This window comes from Gossypium hirsutum, chromosome A09 (genome assembly GCF_007990345.1).
Source record: "Gossypium hirsutum isolate 1008001.06 chromosome A09, Gossypium_hirsutum_v2.1, whole genome shotgun sequence".
NCBI lineage: Eukaryota > Viridiplantae > Streptophyta > Magnoliopsida > Malvales > Malvaceae > Gossypium > Gossypium hirsutum.
The window spans coordinates 71,652,867-71,672,389 of record NC_053432.1 but is presented as its reverse complement, the minus strand read 5'-3'; the positions used below and the strand labels follow the sequence as shown (position 1 = coordinate 71,672,389).

At 36.7% G+C, this 19,523-nt stretch overlaps 1 protein-coding gene, 1 long non-coding RNA gene and 2 other non-coding genes across 5 annotated transcripts; 2 read left to right on the top strand and 2 right to left on the bottom strand.

Moving 5' to 3' along the window:
- Window positions 1-3,722: 3,722 nt before the first annotated feature.
- Window positions 3,723-3,828, bottom strand: LOC121206822 (small nucleolar RNA R71). The gene has a single exon (XR_005901995.1). It is a non-coding gene; the product is annotated as a small nucleolar RNA R71 (small nucleolar RNA).
- A 4,971-nt stretch (window positions 3,829-8,799) lies between these two features.
- LOC121206173 (uncharacterized) lies at window positions 8,800-15,389 on the top strand. Of its 2 annotated transcripts, XR_005901177.1 has the most exons (3): window positions 8,800-9,776; window positions 13,453-14,386; window positions 14,738-15,389. It is a non-coding gene; the product is annotated as an uncharacterized lncRNA (long non-coding RNA). The 2 variants fall into 2 exon arrangements; XR_005901176.1 differs by lacking the exon at window positions 8,800-9,776 and having other exon boundaries at window positions 12,733-14,386.
- Window positions 10,732-10,838, top strand: LOC121207265 (small nucleolar RNA R71). The gene has a single exon (XR_005902356.1). It is a non-coding gene; the product is annotated as a small nucleolar RNA R71 (small nucleolar RNA).
- Window positions 15,390-18,141: 2,752 nt separating the features above from the next.
- Window positions 18,142-19,375, bottom strand: LOC107889492 (calcium load-activated calcium channel). The gene has a single exon (XM_041076618.1). It carries the CDS (start codon window positions 18,974-18,976, stop codon window positions 18,392-18,394), a length of 585 nt encoding a protein of 194 aa, XP_040932552.1. The 5' UTR covers window positions 18,977-19,375; the 3' UTR covers window positions 18,142-18,391.
- Window positions 19,376-19,523: the final 148 nt, after the last annotated feature.

Here is a 19,523-nt window from a genome sequence, read left to right as displayed (position 1 = left end):
CTCAACATGTATAATCAAAGCAAGTTCTAGAATAACAAATCAGTATTGACACATTCATAAGCAACAATAAAAGTGAGCAAGAAAGGATATATGCTCTAAAGGCTCATGATCTCACAAAAATTATGGCTTTTGATGTCAATCCTGTGAATTCAGAACTTCAAGATAATACCTTAATTCAGGGAAACAACCTAGCAATTTTAATTCTCAAAAGTCAACTTATCATGCTTGATTCTCAAATGTTTTAAGGTTAAACAATCAATGTACAATTACCTATGATTTAATTCAAAACATATCAACAAAAATTATAAATCAATTAGAATTCACTCTAATAATAATATGAGAAAATTATTTGAGAATGAGATAAAAATTCAGGGATTTTCTAATAAACATATAAATAACCTCTCCATACTTAAGATGTACATTGTCCTTAATGTACGAAGATAGATAATAACAATATAAGCATAAAATCAAAAGAGAGGGAGAGAAGTGAAACTGCCCTAAATTTTTCTTTTTATGAAATCCTTGGAATAGTGACAGCTAGAGTTGTAGATAAGGCTAATGAAAGGCATGATTCTGAGTTACTAATAAGAAAATAAACACCACTGTGGAAGAGAATTAAGGGATTACTTGATAAAAACCATAAAGATAAGCATAGTTCAAAATATAAAACAGAAAGCTTCAAAAAATAAATAAAACAAAAATAAAAAAAAGTAAAAGAAATGGACTCAGAGGTCCTCATCATCAGAAGCGTCAGCGTCACGAGGTGGTGGTAGTGGAGGTGAAATGTGGAAGTGCTAGCAGATCTGCTACAGAGTTGCCTCAATGCTGTCGAACCTCGCAAAACACTATTGCTCGAAGCGAGTGAGTCACTCGGATATATCGATCACGGTGGCAGCAGGAGGTCGGTTACTCGGTAGTGGAGGTGGGTGTGGGTGTGGGTCCTCGTGAGGGAGAGGGACATCATCTGTAATGTCCCCTGGCTCATCTTGGTCATTAGAGTGAACGAGTCTGTACTGAGAGGGGTCGAATCCACGGCGTCGGTCTATTATCCTCATGTGGATCATACTAGAAATTCTCTGAGGAGCCATCTGGCCTACTAGTGTGAATATCGATGACATCTCTGAAGTGTCGAAGAGGCCGAAGTGTCAAGCGAGACGAGTCACGTAGGGACCAAGACAGATGGCACCCCTCCTGTGGCGGTCTGTCTGATGGCGAAAAGCCAGCACTATGAAGTATGTCAAATCAAAGACGTGACCAATCGCCAAGCTCCAAAGATAGTATGCGTTAGTAGTGCTTACAACTCATGTGCTCTCTCTCCTGCCCGTCAACGTATAAGCTAATAAGGCGTGGATGTATCATAGAGGCGGAGAAAGAGATGTCGCCTTCGAGCGACTCATGTCATAACAGATCTGACTAGCTGTGAGATCGGTCCAACAGCATGGAGGTGAGTAATGGATATGACGGTGGAGGTGAAAAAAGTTATCGGCACTTATAAAATCATCGGTGTAGATGCCCAAAGCTGCGCCAAACTCAGGGACGCTCATATGTCACACTAAGCCACCAAGTCGGAAAGTGATAGTACCAGCCTCGTCATGGGTATTCATCACATGTTGTAGATAGAAAGTAGTGCAAAACTCCAAGGTAAGCTCTAAATAGGTGGGCTTGATAAATCGTAATTTATACATATTTTATCGCCATGCTTAACACATTTTATGGATGATTTTCCCTTAGAATTGGTGAATTCGATGCTCCTAATGCCTTAATTTCATGTTTTATACTTAGGAGAGCATAGGAGAGAGAAAGGAACGAGAAACAAGCCAAAAACAGAGAAAATGGGCCAAAGTACGAAATCAACACGACCTGGACTTCCTCACACAGGCAGACCACATGGTCATTCCTATTTAATAGGCTCGAACACAGCCTGAAGTAATCGCACACGGGCGTGTCACACGGGCATGTCCCTGCCGAGCCCAAGTTGAGTCCAATTCGGAAAAGGTCAATTTTGAGGGCTTCTAGGCGTTCTAAAGCCTATAAATACACCCTAAAGGAAGAGGAGAGGACACACAGAAAGAAGGAGGCAGGGAACTGCTCAAGGGAAGCTGATTGATCCATCTCAGAAGCTAGATTCACCATCAAGACTGAAGATCTCCCCTCAATTTCCCTCCAGGAGTTTTGGGTTTTCTTTATGTTTTGTATTCATTATTCTTCTGAGATGTTTTCCTTTTTAGTTATGAACTAAATCCCCTAAATACCTAAGGGGAATGAAACCTAAGACAAATCTTGTTATTATTTTCTGAATTGTATGATAAATATTTAACTTGTTCTTAATTATGTGTTCTTAATTCTTGTTTTGATATCCCAGGATACTGATTCAAGATAAGCTCTTATTCAGAGGAGGAATAGACCCTGTCTAAGAGTACATTTGTCATAATTAAGGAGAGTTGATTACGCGCCTAGAGATAGGGTAACAAGATTTTACCGGATTAGGGTGAAACCTAATAAGGGGATCTATAGATCGAGTTAATGCAACCCTAGGGTGTTAATTAGAGAAACGTCTCAATTATTCAATCTAGGGATTAGATGTTATTAGTCTTGAATAGGGATAATAACATAACTTAGGGATCTCTACAAAACAAGTTAAATGAATAAATCATCCGATTCGGAGTCAGAATAACAAGTGAAGTCTAGGTAGATTTTTCTTTAGGTATTGTCTTAATTCAATCATTTTCCAAAAGTAATTCCCCAATTCTATTTTCTGTGAATTCTTAGTTTAGATAACTAGTTAGTTAAAACAAAACCCCCTTATTCTTAGGCTACATAATAAAAAGACAGTCATTACTAGTACTTTTAGATCCTTTGGGTTCGACAATCCGGTCTTGCTAAAACTATACTACTGTTCGATAGGAACACCTGCCTACATCGTGATAATAGTTAGTTTCAAGAATGATTCATTATAAATATTTAAAACCTGTCACGAAAATCACGATCAAGTTTTTGGAGCTGTTGCCGGGGAACTAAGATATTAGGAACACTCAATTTTTATTACTTTAGCCATTTATTTTTCTTGCAAGTTAATTCTATTTTATTTTTATTATTTATTAATTTACTTTTTCTTTATCTTGGCAGGTTTTTATAGTTAATGACTAGAAGAAACCTGTCAGGACCACTACTTTTTGACTAGAAAATCGATCGCACAATTCGCAAAAACCAAAGAGAAATAAGGTGAAGCTTAAGATACACAGAGAACGGGCAAGAGGACGATACTCAAACCTCAACCGAGGAGATGGCTGAAAACCAAGACAATCAGCTACCTCCTGCGATACCCATTGAACTAGCAAATCAAAATCATGCTCCTCGTATTATGTATGATTATGCTAAACCTACTTTAACAGGAACTGAGTCAAGTATAGTTAGGCCTGCTATTGCTGCAAATAATTTTGAACTAAAACCTAACACTATTCAAATAATACAGCAATTTGTTTAGTTTGATGGTTTGTAGGATGAGGATCCAAACACTCACTTGGCAAATTTCTTAGAATTCTGAGATACATTTAAAATTACTGGCGTTTCTGACGATGCCATTTGTCTTCAGTTATTCCCTTTTTCATTGAGGAACAAAGCTAAACAGTGGTTGAACTCGTTACCACGAGGGTCAATTACTACTTGGGAACAAATGACAGAAAAATTTTTATTAAAATATTTTCCACCGGCTAAAACAGCCAAATTACGTAATGATATCTCTTCGTTTGTGCAGATGGACTTAGAAACTCTTTACGATGCATGGGAGAGATACAAGGACCTATTGCGAAGGTGTCCTCACCATGGATTACCTCTATGGTTGCAAGTTCAAACATTCTATAATGGTGTGAACCCCTCGACAAGGCAAATAATTGATGCAGCAGCCAGGGGAACCATCAACAACAAAACACCTGAAGAGGCTTACGAATTTATTGAAGAAATGTCACTGAATAAATTTCAGTGGCAAGTCATGAGGAATAAGCCAACTAAAATAGCAGGCGTTTATAACGTCGATTCGGATGCTGTCAAACCAGGTAGAACTTCTAAATAAAAAGATTGATGGTTTACTTGGTTCTACTCAGGTACATCCAGTAATAAGGTGCGAGACGAATAGAGGAGGAGCATGCACAGAGTATCAGCCCTTCAACCCTAGCATCGAGGAGGAACAAGTTCAATATATGGGTAACAATAACTTTAGATCCCAAAATAACCCATATAGTAACACTTATAATGCAGGTTGGAGAAACCATCCCAATTTCTCGTGGGACGGTCAAGGAAATCAAAGACCACAACATCTTCCGGGTTTTCAACAACCACCCTATCAATAGGAAAAGAAACCGAACCTTGAAGAGATGTTGTTTAAATCTATCTCAGTGTCAGAAACCCGTTTCCAGAACACCGAGACAGCAATTAAAAATCAACAAGCGTCAATCTAAGGGCTCAAAACTCAGATAGGCCAGCTTTCCAAACTAATCTCCGAACGACCACAAGGTAGCTTGCCAAGTAATACTGAACCCAACCCAAAGGAACAACTCAACGCAATTAATGTTCAAGATGAAGAAGGATTCGTTGAGCCTGAGCTAGAATCGAGACAAGAAACTGTGGTGAGCAGAGGTCAAGGTGAGGTAGGTTATAATAAAAACAAATCAGTAAATGTCGAATATAAACCTCGTGTGCCATACCTCAACACGACAAGGAAAAACCGCTCAGATGAACAATTTGGTAAATTCCTTAAACTTTTAAAAAAATTACATATTAACTTAACGTTTATTAAAGCTCTATCGCAGATGCCAAACGCAATGAAATTTTTAAAGGAGCTTTTAACAAATAAGCGGAAGTTGGATGAGGCATAGCATGTTAAGCTAAACGAGTTTGCTCAGCTATTGTACAGAATAAACTACCCAACAAACTAAAAGATCCAGGGAGTTTTACGATTCCTTGCTTAATTGGTAGTTTAGATGTTAATAATGCATTAGCTGATTTAAGGGCTAGTATTAACGTTATACCCTACAAAATGTTCAAACAATTAGGTCTTGGGAAACCCAAACAGACTAGGATGAGCATTCAATTAGCAGATAAAACTATAAGATTTCCTAGGGCTATTATTGAAAATGTGCTAATTAAAATCGATAAATTTATATTTCCCGTTGACTTCATTGTTCTAGACATAGAGGAGGATAGCAATACTCATTTGATTTTAGGACGGCCCTTTTTAGCAACTGCTAAAATGATTATTGATATTGGCACAGGTGAGCTCACACTCTGTGTGGGAGACAAAACAATCATCTTTCAAGCTCGCAATTCTGGCAACACATCGGAAATTGAAGGTGATCGTCTAAACCATTCTACTAAAACTGACAATATGGTGCAACCTACTTTGCAGGAAATGGGTCTGAAGGAAGTACAAGAGCCATTCTCAAGCAGTAGCAGAGGACCTATTCATGAAGATCGAAGGCTACAAATCAAGGATCTAGATGAATGGCGGATGCATAAACCGAGAACACACGATAAACCAAAACTACGCCAGAACGGGCTCAATATCTTCCCAAATCAACTTAAGGTTGGAGATAAAGTATTATTAGATGTCGCAGATCCCCACATTGTCACTACCAAACCAAATGAAGAAATCCCTCTTACGATACTTAGCATTTTCCCATTCGGTACAGTCGAGGTAAGTCATCCCAAGTTCGGCACTTTTAAGGTAAACAACACCCATCTAAAACCTTATTTTGATGAGAATAATAGCAAGAATGAGGAGTATAAACTCCTCGAACCACCATGACCATTCAATGGAGAGGTAAGTCGAGCTTAGACTATAAATGAGCGCTTCTCGGGAGGCAACCCGAGCACTAACTGTATTAACTTCTTTTAATTTTAGTGTTTAACACCTAACTTACTAACAGAGCTCTTGAATACAGGTTTTCCACATAGACACGGCCAAGAACACGGGCGTGCTTAGGGCCGTATGAAAATAGGGAAAAGATTTCCCTAAAACGGGCTATGATAAATCGCCACAGTCGTGCGACATGGTCGTGAGCGAAACTGCCAAAACAACACGAGAGTGCGACACGCCCGTGCCTTGAAACTGTGGCTGAAACTGTCAAATTAACACGGGCGTGCGACACCCCCGTGTCTAGCACCTGTGGTCGAACCTGTTAAATTACCACGGGCGTGGGCCTACATACACGGGTGTGGGAAAAGTGAACGAAGTCAGGCACGGTCGTGCGACACTGCCATGTGCACCTACACGCCCAAGGAATACGGGAGTGGATCAATTGTCAGATGTGCCCAAATTCAAAATTCGGGAAACACACGGGATGAAATTTGGGAACACGAGCATGTTCATCTTTCTATCACTCAAATTTTATTTACAGAACAAGTTATCATCTTTTTCATGTTCAAATTCTTACTCATTACATGATTTCTCTACTCCATTTGATTAGTTAGAAGTGAATATTCATGGTTAGGATAGTTGAAATATTCATGCCTCTTGTGTTGACATTTTTGTTCATTCATATAGTATGTTGCATTCCATTCTTTGCCATTTTTACTTATATACCATGCTAATGCCACAAAAGTATGCCATTGAAATTATTGTTTTAGTTAAACTTAGTAGTTGTGGTTGAACATATTTATGGATTTTCTTCCTCGAATTTAGTCATATTTTACCCTGTCTACTTATCAAGAGAATTGATGATTCCAATTACAGGTACCATGTCATCTTCACGTGGTAAAAATGTCATTATCCCTACTTCAAAGAAAGGGAAGGGAGCGTCATCTTCCTCGGGTCCTATGCGAAAATTCGTCACCTATTCCTGAGGTTCCCCATCGGGCCCTAAGAAGAACTTTTCCAAATACTCCGGGCCCGACCTTTAATTGCGGCCGCTACATCGACTGGGCTACAGTAAGACAAGTTTAGTTGGATGATGTGATTCGGGCCCTCCTAACCACTGACCCTTGGGAGCTTTTCTTTGGGATCATCGAGCCAACATATCTCGAACTCACGATGGAACTATGTTCAACATTTCATTTTTAGACTGTAATGACGAACTACGATAATCCCAGCACGGTCTAATTTTGCCTAAGCGGATCAGTCCGCCAGCTAAGCGTCCCAAAATTCGGTACTGCACTGGGCTTATATATGAAGGAATTCAAGGAGGAGAATGACTTACATGCTCTCAACTGCCATATCCATCATTCTCCTTCACGGTGCTGGGATGCACTAGTACTAGGTTCAGCCACCTACAATCCTAGGCGCTCCAAGGTATCGGTTCTCCCTCCATTTTTGAGGTACCTACACACCATTTTGGCTCACACGATTACAGGAAGGTGAGAGAGCACTGGAGTCATCAACACTCACGACGCCTACTTTCTATGGTGTATGTCGTACGGGCACGTCATCGACCTTGCCTATTTCAATGCCCTTGCCATTCAACACCAGACGGAGCGGCATAAGAAGGGGGTCATCTCTATTGGCCCCTATGTTATTCGATTGGCTCGACACTTCGGGCTCCTCTGCATTGCGGCCCAAGAATCATCCTTGACCCTCATTGTCCAGATGTCTCCACAAGGCATCTCGAGCATACTTAGCATGAAGATGATCGAAATGTGCCGAGGAACCTACCCTCTTCAATATTGTCTCGCCCAATCTACAGAAGAGGAGGCCCCCGAGAACATTACTGATGATGTCCCCCACAACACGAGGACCCACCGTCTCAGCCACCACCACTCTGTCGTCCAGTTCATGCGGCGGCTTCATATGCTGACATTTCTGAGCGTCTCACTTGATTCGAGCAGCAGTGTTTTCAACAATTTGACAACATTGATGCTACTTTACAGCAGATCTGTCAGCACTTCCACATCTCATCGCCACCCCTACCTCGCGAACCATCTAGCGATAAAGATGTTTAAAAACTTTTATTTATTATTTTATGTTTTTACTTTTATTTTATTTTAAAACTAATTTTTATTATTCTTTCATCTTATTTTTATTAGGATTTATAATTTTTAATTAACAATTTTGAATTTCAGCTATTTCCTACCGAGTAATCATTCTTCCTTATATACTTTCTAAAAGAATTCCTGATGCTATCTCAGTTATAAAAAGCTCCAAAGCACACTACTACTCAAGGACTCGTCACTCCACTGGGAAAGGTTCTCCACGACTGTTATGTCCTGCTCGACCACGACCGTAACCAATTTCAGATATAATATTCTTTTGGCGCAGGACTTATGGACTGATGAACCTTTACCACTGCCGGAGTATCCTCCTCCAACCTCATGCCGATTATTCTCTGAAACTCTAGTTCAAGGAAATTCATTCATCACTCAGGAAGTTTCACTTCTCTCCCTATCTTATTTTGACATTCTTTTCTATATATCTATCTTTGTACATTGAGGGCAATGTACATCTTAAGTGTAGGGGGAGGTATTCATTTCATTATTAGAAAAATCCCTGAATGACTGCCTTGTTCTCTTGAAAAGCTCTCATATCATATTTAGGATAATTTTGATTGATTTATGATTTTGATTGATATATCTTGAATTAAAACATAGGCATTTATGCATTGATTGTTTAAACTTTAAGACATTAGAGAATCAAGCATGATAAGTTGATTTTTAAGAATTTAAAAGATTAGGTTGTTTCCCCAAAGTTTAGGTATTACTTTGAGTTGGAATTCACAAGTTTTAAACATCAAAAAGCCATAATTCTTGTGAGATTTTTGAGCATCTATTAATTCTTTCATGCTCACTTTTATTATTGATTTGAGTGCGTCAGTATTGAACTGTTATTCTAAAACTTGCTTGATTATGCATGTCAAGACTACACCATTTGATTTGATATGTCAAAATGATTAAGGCACTTAGGATTAACCCACTCATGCCATGAAAAGCCTACCTCTACGATTAACCCCTAGTGGTAATTCGAGGGTCTTTTTTATCTAGCCAGACTTGGTCCCCAACCTTAAATTGATTGGTCCTCTCATTGAATTCGTCATGGTGTTGTTTTTGCTCCTCCTTGCCATGAGTCTGTCATTCGTCTAGTTCATCTATCTGTAGCATTCGTCGTTCATGGATGGTTCCATTATTAGTGAATGAACTAAAACATGGCTCATTTATGTTACTCAAAAATTTTTCCTGCAAGAAAGGTTAAATCACATGATTAGTCTCATTAACCAGATTTATAAGGTTGTCTTCATTACTTGGTATCTCAATTGAATCCCGAGCCTGAAGAATAACCATTTCATCACCTGCACGAAGTGTCAGTTCACCTGTACCAACATTAATAATAGTCTTAACAGTCGCTAAAAAAGGTCGTCCTAAAATTAAAGGAACGTCACTGTCCTCTTCCATGTCTAAAACAACAAAGTCTACTGGGAATATGAATTTATCAATCTTAACAAGTACATCCTTAACAATACCTCGAGGTAATCTAATAGTTTTATCTGCCAGTTGTATGCTCATCCTAGTTTGTTTAGGTTTCTCAATACCTAGTTGTCTAAACATTTTATAGGGCATGACATTTATACTTGCCCCTAAATCGGCTAAAGCATTATCAACATTTAAACTACAGATTAAAAAAGGAATAGTAAAACTCCCTGGATCCTTTAACTTATTGCGGAGTTTATTTTGTAGAATTGCTGAGCAAACTGCATTTAATTCCATATGCGACAAATCATCTAACTTTCATTTGTTTGCGAGGAGCTCCTTTAATAATTTCACTGAATTGGGCATCTGCAAAAGAGCTTCAATAAATGGTAAGTTAATATATAACTTTTTTAAGATGTTAAGAAATTTACCGAATTGTTCGTCTATGCGGTCTTTTTTTGTCGCTTTAGGTAGGGCACGCAAGGTGTGTATTCTCTGCTTACCGATTTTTGTTTATGCTAGCTTTCATCCACCTTATTTTGGCTTACCATAGTTTCTTGCCTTGGTTCTGGTGTGGACTCAACTAACCCTTCTTCATATTGAACGGTAATCGCATGAAGCTACTCTTTTGGGTTAGCCTCAGTGTTGCTGGGCAAGCTACCTTGTGGTCTTTCTGAGATCAGCTTAGCAAGCTGACCTATTTGAGTCTCAAGACCTTGAATCGATGCTTGCTAATTTTTAAGCATTGTTTTGGTGTTTTAGAAACGTGTTTCTGACACCGAGATGAATTTCTTCGGCATCTCCCCAAGATTCGGCTTCTTTTCCTGCTGGTAAGGCCGTTGGAAGCCTGAAGAGTTTTGTGGTCTTTGATTGCCTTGACCACCCCAAGAAAAGTTGGGATGGTCCCTCCAACCTGCATTGTAAGTGTTACTATAAGGATTATTTTGAGGTCGAGGATTATTACCCATATAGTTGACTTGTTCGTTAATAGCACTATGGTCGTAGGCTAGGCATTCTGGATTATTTATCCCTCCTCCATTTGTATTGCACTACATCACTGGATGTACCTGAGTAGAACCATACAAACCATCAATCTTTTTATTTAAGAGTTCTACCTGATTTGATAACATGGTGACCTCATCTAGGTTAAAAACACCGGTTGATTTCGTTGGTTTTGTTCGCATGACTTGCCACTGATAGTTATTCGGTGACATCTCTTCAATAAATTCATAAACCTCGTCTAGTGTTTTGTTGTTTAAAGTTCCACCGGCGGCTGCATCAATCAGTTTCCTTGTTGAGGGGTTCACACTATTGTAAAATGTCTAAACCTGTAGCCATATAGGTAACCCATAGTGAGGGCACCTTCTCAATAAGTCCTTGTATCTCTCCCATGCATCATAAAGAGTTTCTAAATCCATCTGTACAAAAGAAGAGATATCATTCCTCAATTTAGCCGTTTTAGCTAGCAAGAAATATTTACGTAAGAATTTTTCGGTCATTTGTTCCCAAGTAGTGATTGACCCTCGTGGTAACGAATTCAACCACTATTTAGCCTTATTCTTTAATGAAAAAGGAAACAATCGAAGGCGAATGACATCATTAGAAATGTCATTAATCTTAAAGGTGTTGCAGAATTCCAGAAAATTTGCTAAATTAATGTTTGGATCCTCGTCCTGCAAACCATCAAACTGAACAAACTGTTGTATCATTTGAATAGTGTTAGGTTTTAGTTCAAAATTATTTGCAGCAACAGCAGGTCGAACAATACTTGATTCAGTTCCTATTAAAGTAGGCTTAGCATAATCATACATAGTACGAGGAGCAGGATTCTAATTTACTGGATTTGCGGCAACAACAAGAGGCAGCAGATTATTTTGATTTTTAGCCATCTCCTCGGTATTAATGGTGTCGTCCTCGTGCTCTTCCTCTATATACTGTAAACTTCGCTTTATTTCTCTACGATTTCTACGAGCTGTGCTTTCAATTTCACTATCAAAAAGTAGGGGTCCTGACAGATTTTTCCTAGTCATAAACTATAAAAATCTGTCATAAACAAATAAAATAAAAATTAGTAAAAATAAAACAAAATTGAATTGCAATAAAAATAAAAATGGCTAAAGTAATAAAAATTAAGTGTTCCTAATATCTTAGTCCCCGGCAACGGCGCCAAAAACTTGATGGTCGCTAAACTAACTAAAAATTCGACTAAGGCAAGCGCGCCTATCGAACAGTAGTATAGTTATGGTGATATCGGAAATATCGTATCCACAAGAACTAAAAGTACTAGTAATTACTATCTTTTTATTATCTAGCTTAAAAATTAAAAGTATGTTTTTAAACTAAGACTAATTATCTAATTTAATAAGAACACGACAGAGATTAAAGTTGGAAAATACTTTTGGAAAATCGATGGATAAGACAATACCCAAGGAAAAATCCAGCTAGACTTTACTTATTACTTCTGAATTAGACGATTTTTTCACTTGACTTAATCCGTAGAAATCCTTGATTTATGTTATTATCTCTCTCGAGACTAAAAACAACTGACTCTAGATTGATTAACTGAAATCTCTTTCTCATTAAAACCCCTATTGTCGCATTAACTCATTTTATGGACTCCCTTATTAGATTTGACTCTAATCCGACAGATTTATGTCGTCCTATCTCTAGGATTGCATGCAACTCCGCTTAATTATGGAGGACCTACTCTTAAACAGGGATTTTTGCTTCACTGAATAAGCACATCAAAACTTGAATTAATATCTAGAAATATTAAAACAAGGATTAAATCTCACAATTAAGAATAAGAACAATTATTTATCATATAATTCAAATAGTAATAAGATCCGCCTTAAGTTTCAACTTCCCTAGGTATTTAGGGAAATTAGTTCATAACAATAGAGGAAAACATCTCAAAATTGGGACAACAACAAAACATAAAGAAACCCAAAGAACTTCTAAGGAATTTGAATGGAGATCTTTAGTCTTGAAGGAGATCCTACTTCCTAGCTGATTTCGATTGCTGTTCTTCGAGTATTTTTTTCTTTCTACTCTGCGTGTCCTTTTTAATCCTCTTCTAGGGTGTTTATGTAGACTTTGGAATTCTTCAAAACCCTCCAAATTAGCCTTTTTCGAGTAGAATTAAACTTGGGTTCGACAGGGGCACGGTCATGACACACGAACGTGTGGTCTGCCTGTGTGCCTTACACGGACGTGTGGTTTGCCCGTGTGCCTCATACGGGCGTGTGGTTTACCCATGTGGAAGTGCCTAGGCCGTGTGAAATACTGAGATAAGCTCATTTTGTCTGTTTTTGGCCCGTTTCTTACTCTTTTCACCTTCCTATGCTCACCTAAGCATAAAACATGAATTTAAAGGTTTAGGAGCATCAAATTCACTAAATTTTATGATAAATCATCCAAAAATATACCAAGCATGGGATAAAAATATATATTATGGTTTATCACCTTCATCAGCCCATAGAATGGAAGTTCAATAAAACCAAAATTTAAGTAATTATAACTTTTCAATATTTTAAAAGATTAATGTTAATGCTGGTTGTTTTTTATTTTAATTTTTTCTCAATCATGTGTTGTTTGTGAGAAATTTTAAGTTGAAACTAAAATTTACTTAGACATTTCTATGCTGAACTTTGTTATCATTAGTAATTTGATTAATGAATATTTAAATTTTTTTGTAAACTCTTGATGCATTTGTCAAATTTGTAATATATTGAATTATTCATAACAAATTTGAAAGCACCAAAAAGAGGAGAAAATTTTAAGTAGAAACGAATTTTTTTTTTTTTTTTTTGCTAATGGTAACTGAGAATTACATGTTTTTTGAATTTATCTTTGTTTGTAAAAGAGAGCACGCACACATAAGGAAAAAAAAACTATAGCACGAATCTGTAATTTCTAGCTACATAACAATAAATTAAGAACTTTGCTGACAAAGTAAGAATTAAAAGTTTGGAGATATTCAGCAGATTCTCATTTATGGCCCTTAATCATTTTTTGCCTTTTTCTTCCAAAAATTTAAGATCTTTCCATATATGTATGCCACAGTCTACTATTGCTGATTTGGTGGCGCAATTAAATGAGAAATCCTTTAAACTTGAGGTAATGTATGCTTCCATATATGTTTCAAGTGATTCACAAGTCTCTACATTGTATAATAAGTGAATTTGAGTGAGGGTATCTTTAGTATTGCTTCTAAAAAGTACTTTTGCGATAGAAAAACACTTTTGAGAGAAAATCATTCCTAAACAGGCTGCTTTTTTAGAAAAAAAAAGTGTTTCTCTCAAACCAAAAATTGGCCCAAAAACACTTTTTGGAGAAGCTGAAAATTTTAACTTCTCCCCAAAAAAATACTTCTAGAGAAAAAAAACACTTTTAAAAAACATTGTTAAACAAAGCCTCAATCACATTAAATTTGGTTATACAATGTTCTAGTAACCTAACTGTGGACTCAGCTCACAAGTTCCTACATTTTATAGTATAGGAATCTATAGAACTTGCTTCATTGCCAAGTTGAAATACAGGAGTCGAAGGAAGAAAGAATTGTTTATAACATTCCTCAAACCTTTTTCCATTTGTCCCTTTGCTTCGTCTGGTTTTCTCTTATGAGTCTATTATTAATTCTGTTTCCAGATTAAAGCTGCAGACAATCGAATAATTCAAGAACAAGCTTAACCGGAAGGCAGATATACCTACTCAACCTATGGTTTTAAATAATAATTTTCCCACACTCATGCCTTGCAAGTAGCATCTCTTTTTGGGTTCCGTTCTAACTTCACACTTTTACCAGATTTTTTAATGTGAAGGATTGCAAGAAATAGTTGCATCCTTAAAGCAGCAGCTCTCTGATGCACTAGAATCACAAAATGTCCGTTCTAAAGCTTCATATTCCCAACAATTCGCTGAAATGAATGGCCTGTAGGTGGAAAAAGAAGTTGCAGCACCAAAAGAGATTAGTAGCGATTTGCTTATAAAAACACAGGTGCTTTAATTTAAATACTCAGATATGGTGCTCATATGGTACCTTACTCGAGCGTTGCTATCTTTTTAAGGCCAAGCATGCAAACGCACACAATTCAGTCATTTGCACTTGTCCCCATGCTCTGCTCCATTTTGATGACTTAAAATTTGTCTACATCTTGTTTCTATGTGTCTCGACAAACATACAAGCAACTGTATGCAGTCTTTATGTTTTTATTCCCAGATTATACATCACAGCGACATTAGCACTTATGATTAGCCTAGCATCAGTTTTGTTATGGGTTTACTTTTTACTGATTTCACTTTCATTTCAGTAAATGGTATAGCTAATTTCCTTATTTTGCTCAATCAGGTGACCGAGATTGAGGAACTGAAGCACAAAGTTCTGGTACTAACTGAGTCAAAATACCAGCTAGAGTTGCGGAACCATAAACTGGCAGAAGAGAGTTCATATGCCAAGGGACTAGCCTCAGTTGCTGCTGTGGGGCTTAAGAAATTGTTAAAAGAAGTTGCTAAACTAATGAATCATAACGAGAGACTAATGGCAGAACTCGCTGCAGCAAATAATCCTCCCACACAACGTCGAACAAGTACACTACGGAACGGTCGAAGAGAGTCTGACCAAACGACATGACCAAGTTGGATCATCCTCTTATTTAAAGAGAGAACTGGCGATGAGTAAAGAGAGAGAGCTTTCGTATGAAGCTGCTTTTCTAGGGAAGGATCAATGTGAAGCTGAGGTACAAAGAAAGGTTGAACAATCAAAGCAAAGAGAAGCTTATCTAGAAAATGAACTTGCAAATTACCCATCGCGTTCTATTATATATATACATATATATATTTTTTGTTTATTGTGTATATTACCTATGGTATAATTTGCAACGAGTTTATCAACTTATGCGTTGTCTATTTTATATTCTTGAACTGATTTTTTTTTCTATTTACGTTGCAACGATTTTTAATTTTGGTTATAACCAGTTTATCAACGTATAGATGTTCTATTATATGCTTTTGAATTTTTTTTTTTTACGCATTGACGAGCTAAAATCGGATAAAAAGAGCTATTTTCAGGATCCACACAGCCTGGATATTTCCACACGGGCTAGCCACAGGCCCATGAGCCAGCCCGTGTCAATACCGCACCTGCTTCCCAAATACGCAAAAAAATCAAATTTTTAGACTTTCTGAGCATTCTAAAGTCTATAAATACCAATTCGAAGAAGACATAAGGGGACAATCAGAGAAGATCGAAAAAACACTTGAAGAACACCATCGAAATTAATTCGGAAACGGATCTCCCTCAAGATCAAAGATCTCCATTTAATTTTTTCGAAGTTTTATTGAGTTTCTTTATATTTTGTGGTTATCCTAACTTTGAGATGTTTTTATTCAGTACTATGAACTGAATTCTCTAAATACCTAATGAGGATGAAACCTATGATGAATCTTATTATTTAATTTTTGTATCTTATTATTTAATTTCTATTTTTACGCGATAAATACTTGATTCTTGTTCTCAATTATGTATGCTTATTTCGCTTTTAATATTATTGGGATATTAATTCGTGTTTAATGTGCTTATTTCAGTGGAGCAAAAGTTCCTATTTAAGAGTAGGTCTAGCATAATTTAGTGAAGTTACATGCAATCCTAGAAATAAGACGAAATAAATTTACCGGATTAGAGTCAAATCTAATAGAAGAATCCATAGATCGAGTTAATGCGATAATAGAGATTTTAATTAGAAAGAAATTTCAATTAATCAACCTAGAGTCAGTTGTTCTTACTCTCGAAAGAGATATTAACATAATTTAGAGATTTTTACGGATCAAGATACAAGTGAATAAATCGTTTAATTCAGATTCATAATAATAGGTAAAGTTTAGATGGATTCTTTCCTAGGTGTTGTTTATCTTATTGGTTATCTTTGATTATTTTCTTATTTCATTCTCTGCTGCGATAAATTAGATTAGTAAATTTAGATTAAAAACAATCACTACAATTTGTCAGCTAAATAATAAAAAAAGGGTATTTACTAGTACTTTTAGTTTTCGTGGATACGGTATTCCTTACTCATCATAATTATACTATTGTTCGATAGGTGCAATTGACTTAGTCATATTTATAGTTAGTTTAGTAACCATCAAGTTTTTGGTACTGTTGTCGAGGACTAAAATATTAAGAACACTCGAATTTTATTAATTTAGCCATTTTTATTTCTATTATAATTTTTATTTTATTTTTAGTTTAATTTTTATTTTCTAATTTTTCTTTTATTTACTTTTGTCAAGCTCCTTTAATTTATGACTAAAAAAAACCGTCAAGACCATTATTATTTGACAGTGAAATTGAGAGTACAGCTCGTAGAAATTGTAAAGAATAAGGCAAAGTTGACAAAAAATAGTTGACGAAAAAGGTGTTATTATTACTGAGGAAATAGGTGATAATTAGAATAATCAACTACTTCCCGCAATTGCTACAAATCCAAATCATGTTCCTCGTACTGTGTACGATTATGCCAAGCTCACTCTAACTAGGGCTGAATCGAGTATTTTGAGACCCACCATTGCTGCGAATAATTTCAAACTAAAGCCGAATACTTTTGAGAATGATTTCTTGATTATCCAAAGCTCATCATTAGATTAGGTTAATATAATGATGGTGGAACTAGGATGCAATTTATGCAATTTTTAACGATTTGTTTAAGATGATACATCTTTATTATTTCTTCCAATATTGTGATTATTGTCAGCTCGTTTGTCTCCTCTTTTGAATAATATCATTTTGTAATATCTTGTTTATCATTCCTACTGTATATCATGTCTCTGTATATGATATATATATATTTTAAAAGAGAGTTATCAGACCCGTAGCCTTCTCTCTTCCACAATCCTTGTCTTAAAGCTCAATGCAATTGTTTATAAAAAAGAAAAAAAAAATTGGATTGCAATTGACATGTCAAACGTCTAAAAACACAAGCACCTGACAATCATATTCGAAGCAAGATAGGTTTTTAGTAAACATGTGATTTCACTCTTTCTCAACTTAAACGATCCAAATAGGCTAAAGTGGTAGAATCCGGGATAAACATTAGGGGCAATGAAAGGCTGAAGAATTCATAACTAGGAAAATTTGGATTAGCCTACAGCTTTCAAACTTCTCATACACCAAACTGAAGTTTGTAAAAGTACTAAACCTTAAAAGGTTACCCACCCGTACACACAAATATAATTCCAAAGCACTCTTAAGTGGCTACAAGAGTGAATTGCAATACACTGTTAAAAATCCCGGAGTACTAAGAAAGACAAAGACAGAAGCCACTCGCTCATCGACTTGATTGGTTTCATGAATGAATCCCGGTTTCAATTCATTCACACACAATTCCAGCATCGAACTGAACTTAGAGCAGAAGAAACTGGCCACGATATATACATTATGCAACACGAGACTGTAGACTCAACCAACCACTTTATAAAACTGAACACCTTATTTCAAAGATCATGCAAACTCTAAACCTTATTTTTCAAAGTTCAGTAAGCATATCATGTCTTGTTTAGTAGTAACATGAAAGAGTGAGTTTATCTGTTTCCAGAAAATAGTCAAGATTATGAAATGATTGAGTTAAGAGGTCAGATTACCATTACATAGATTGTATGAATTGTATGATGCGTGCCAGACATTCAATTCATGGGAGTTCCAATAAGGAATTGGATGAACATCCACTGCAAACTTTCACTAGAACATAATTACTCGATAGATTAGAGAAAGATGACAATCAAGCAATGATTATTCCAAACTAGAATTCAAACACCGGAACTTATAAAAGTTAACAATAATCAAAATTAGAAAACAATGATTTAAAATATAAAACCAGTTGTCGTCACCAACTATCACATAAAAGCCCAAAACTCCAAATATCCATTACCTAAATTCTTGATTCTCAAACAGTAGCTAAATTATAAAAAAGGAAAAACACATACCCAGATCCTTAATCCCTGAAAAGAAGACTCAATTAGTCTTGGGATCAGGCATTGGGAACAACCCAGCGCCAGCAGCACCTCGCGGCGGCGAAAACCCCAAAAACTTCTGCAAATTAGTCCTTATACTGATGGAACACAAGAAGTAGAGAAAGACCATGGAGCAATCGGTAGAATCGTCCCCTTTTAATCCTCTATGACTCATCTTCATCACGATCCCGATGGGCTTAAAGGGCAATTTGGCGACAACTTTGCCTTCGAAAAGAGAATTCAAGAAGCCAAAAACGACGATCAAAACGAGGGCGACGACAGCCCCAGATTTGAACTTGAATAAGGAAAGGTCACGGCTGGATTCTTTGAGGCTGGTTTCGACACGGTCGATCTTCTTGGTTTTGGATTTTTTGGTGGATAACTTGCTAGGGTTTTGGTCGGTTTTCATGATTTCGAGTTTCTTGGCGGCTTTGTCGATAGAGGATTTGAGGGATTTGTAAGAGTTGGTGCGGTAGATTAAGAGCCATGAGATGGCTTCGCAGACAATGGCAGTGCAAAAGGAGATAGCTACGACTGTTAGACTGTCGGAGTACCGGAAGGATGATAGGAATTGGGGTGTCGCCATTTTCACAAGGTTGATTGGGTGGGTGTCTTCACTCTCAGTCTCTGTGATCCGTTCCTAGTCAAATTGATCCGAATCCCAAGTACACGACATCCCAAGAGTGGGCTTCGCCTTTTATTTCTCACCACTATGGGCTTACTCATCTCAACCCATCTCTTATCTCTATTATTAAACGATACAACCTACAAATGAAAAGGATGAACTCAAGAAACCTCTTTCTTTCACAATTTGCAGAGTTCAACTTAAAGCATTCACTTAAATAGATTAACTTCAATCTCTTCTTGTTAGCATTCAACTCCAAAGATATGTTCCCAGAAAAACACACCTCCTATAATCCCAATAAATCAGCTTTGATGAAACTCTTAGCTTGTCTATTACAAATAAATTTCAAGAAACAAGCTAAAGGTGTGGTTAAGATGAAAGAAAATAGGTTATATTATAACACATAAAAATCAATCGTTTTAAATTAGAATGGTAAGAAGAGAGAAAATGAAAAAAATGTGTATATTAGTTCAAAATTATGTGTTTATATTAGATAAAATAATAAGAA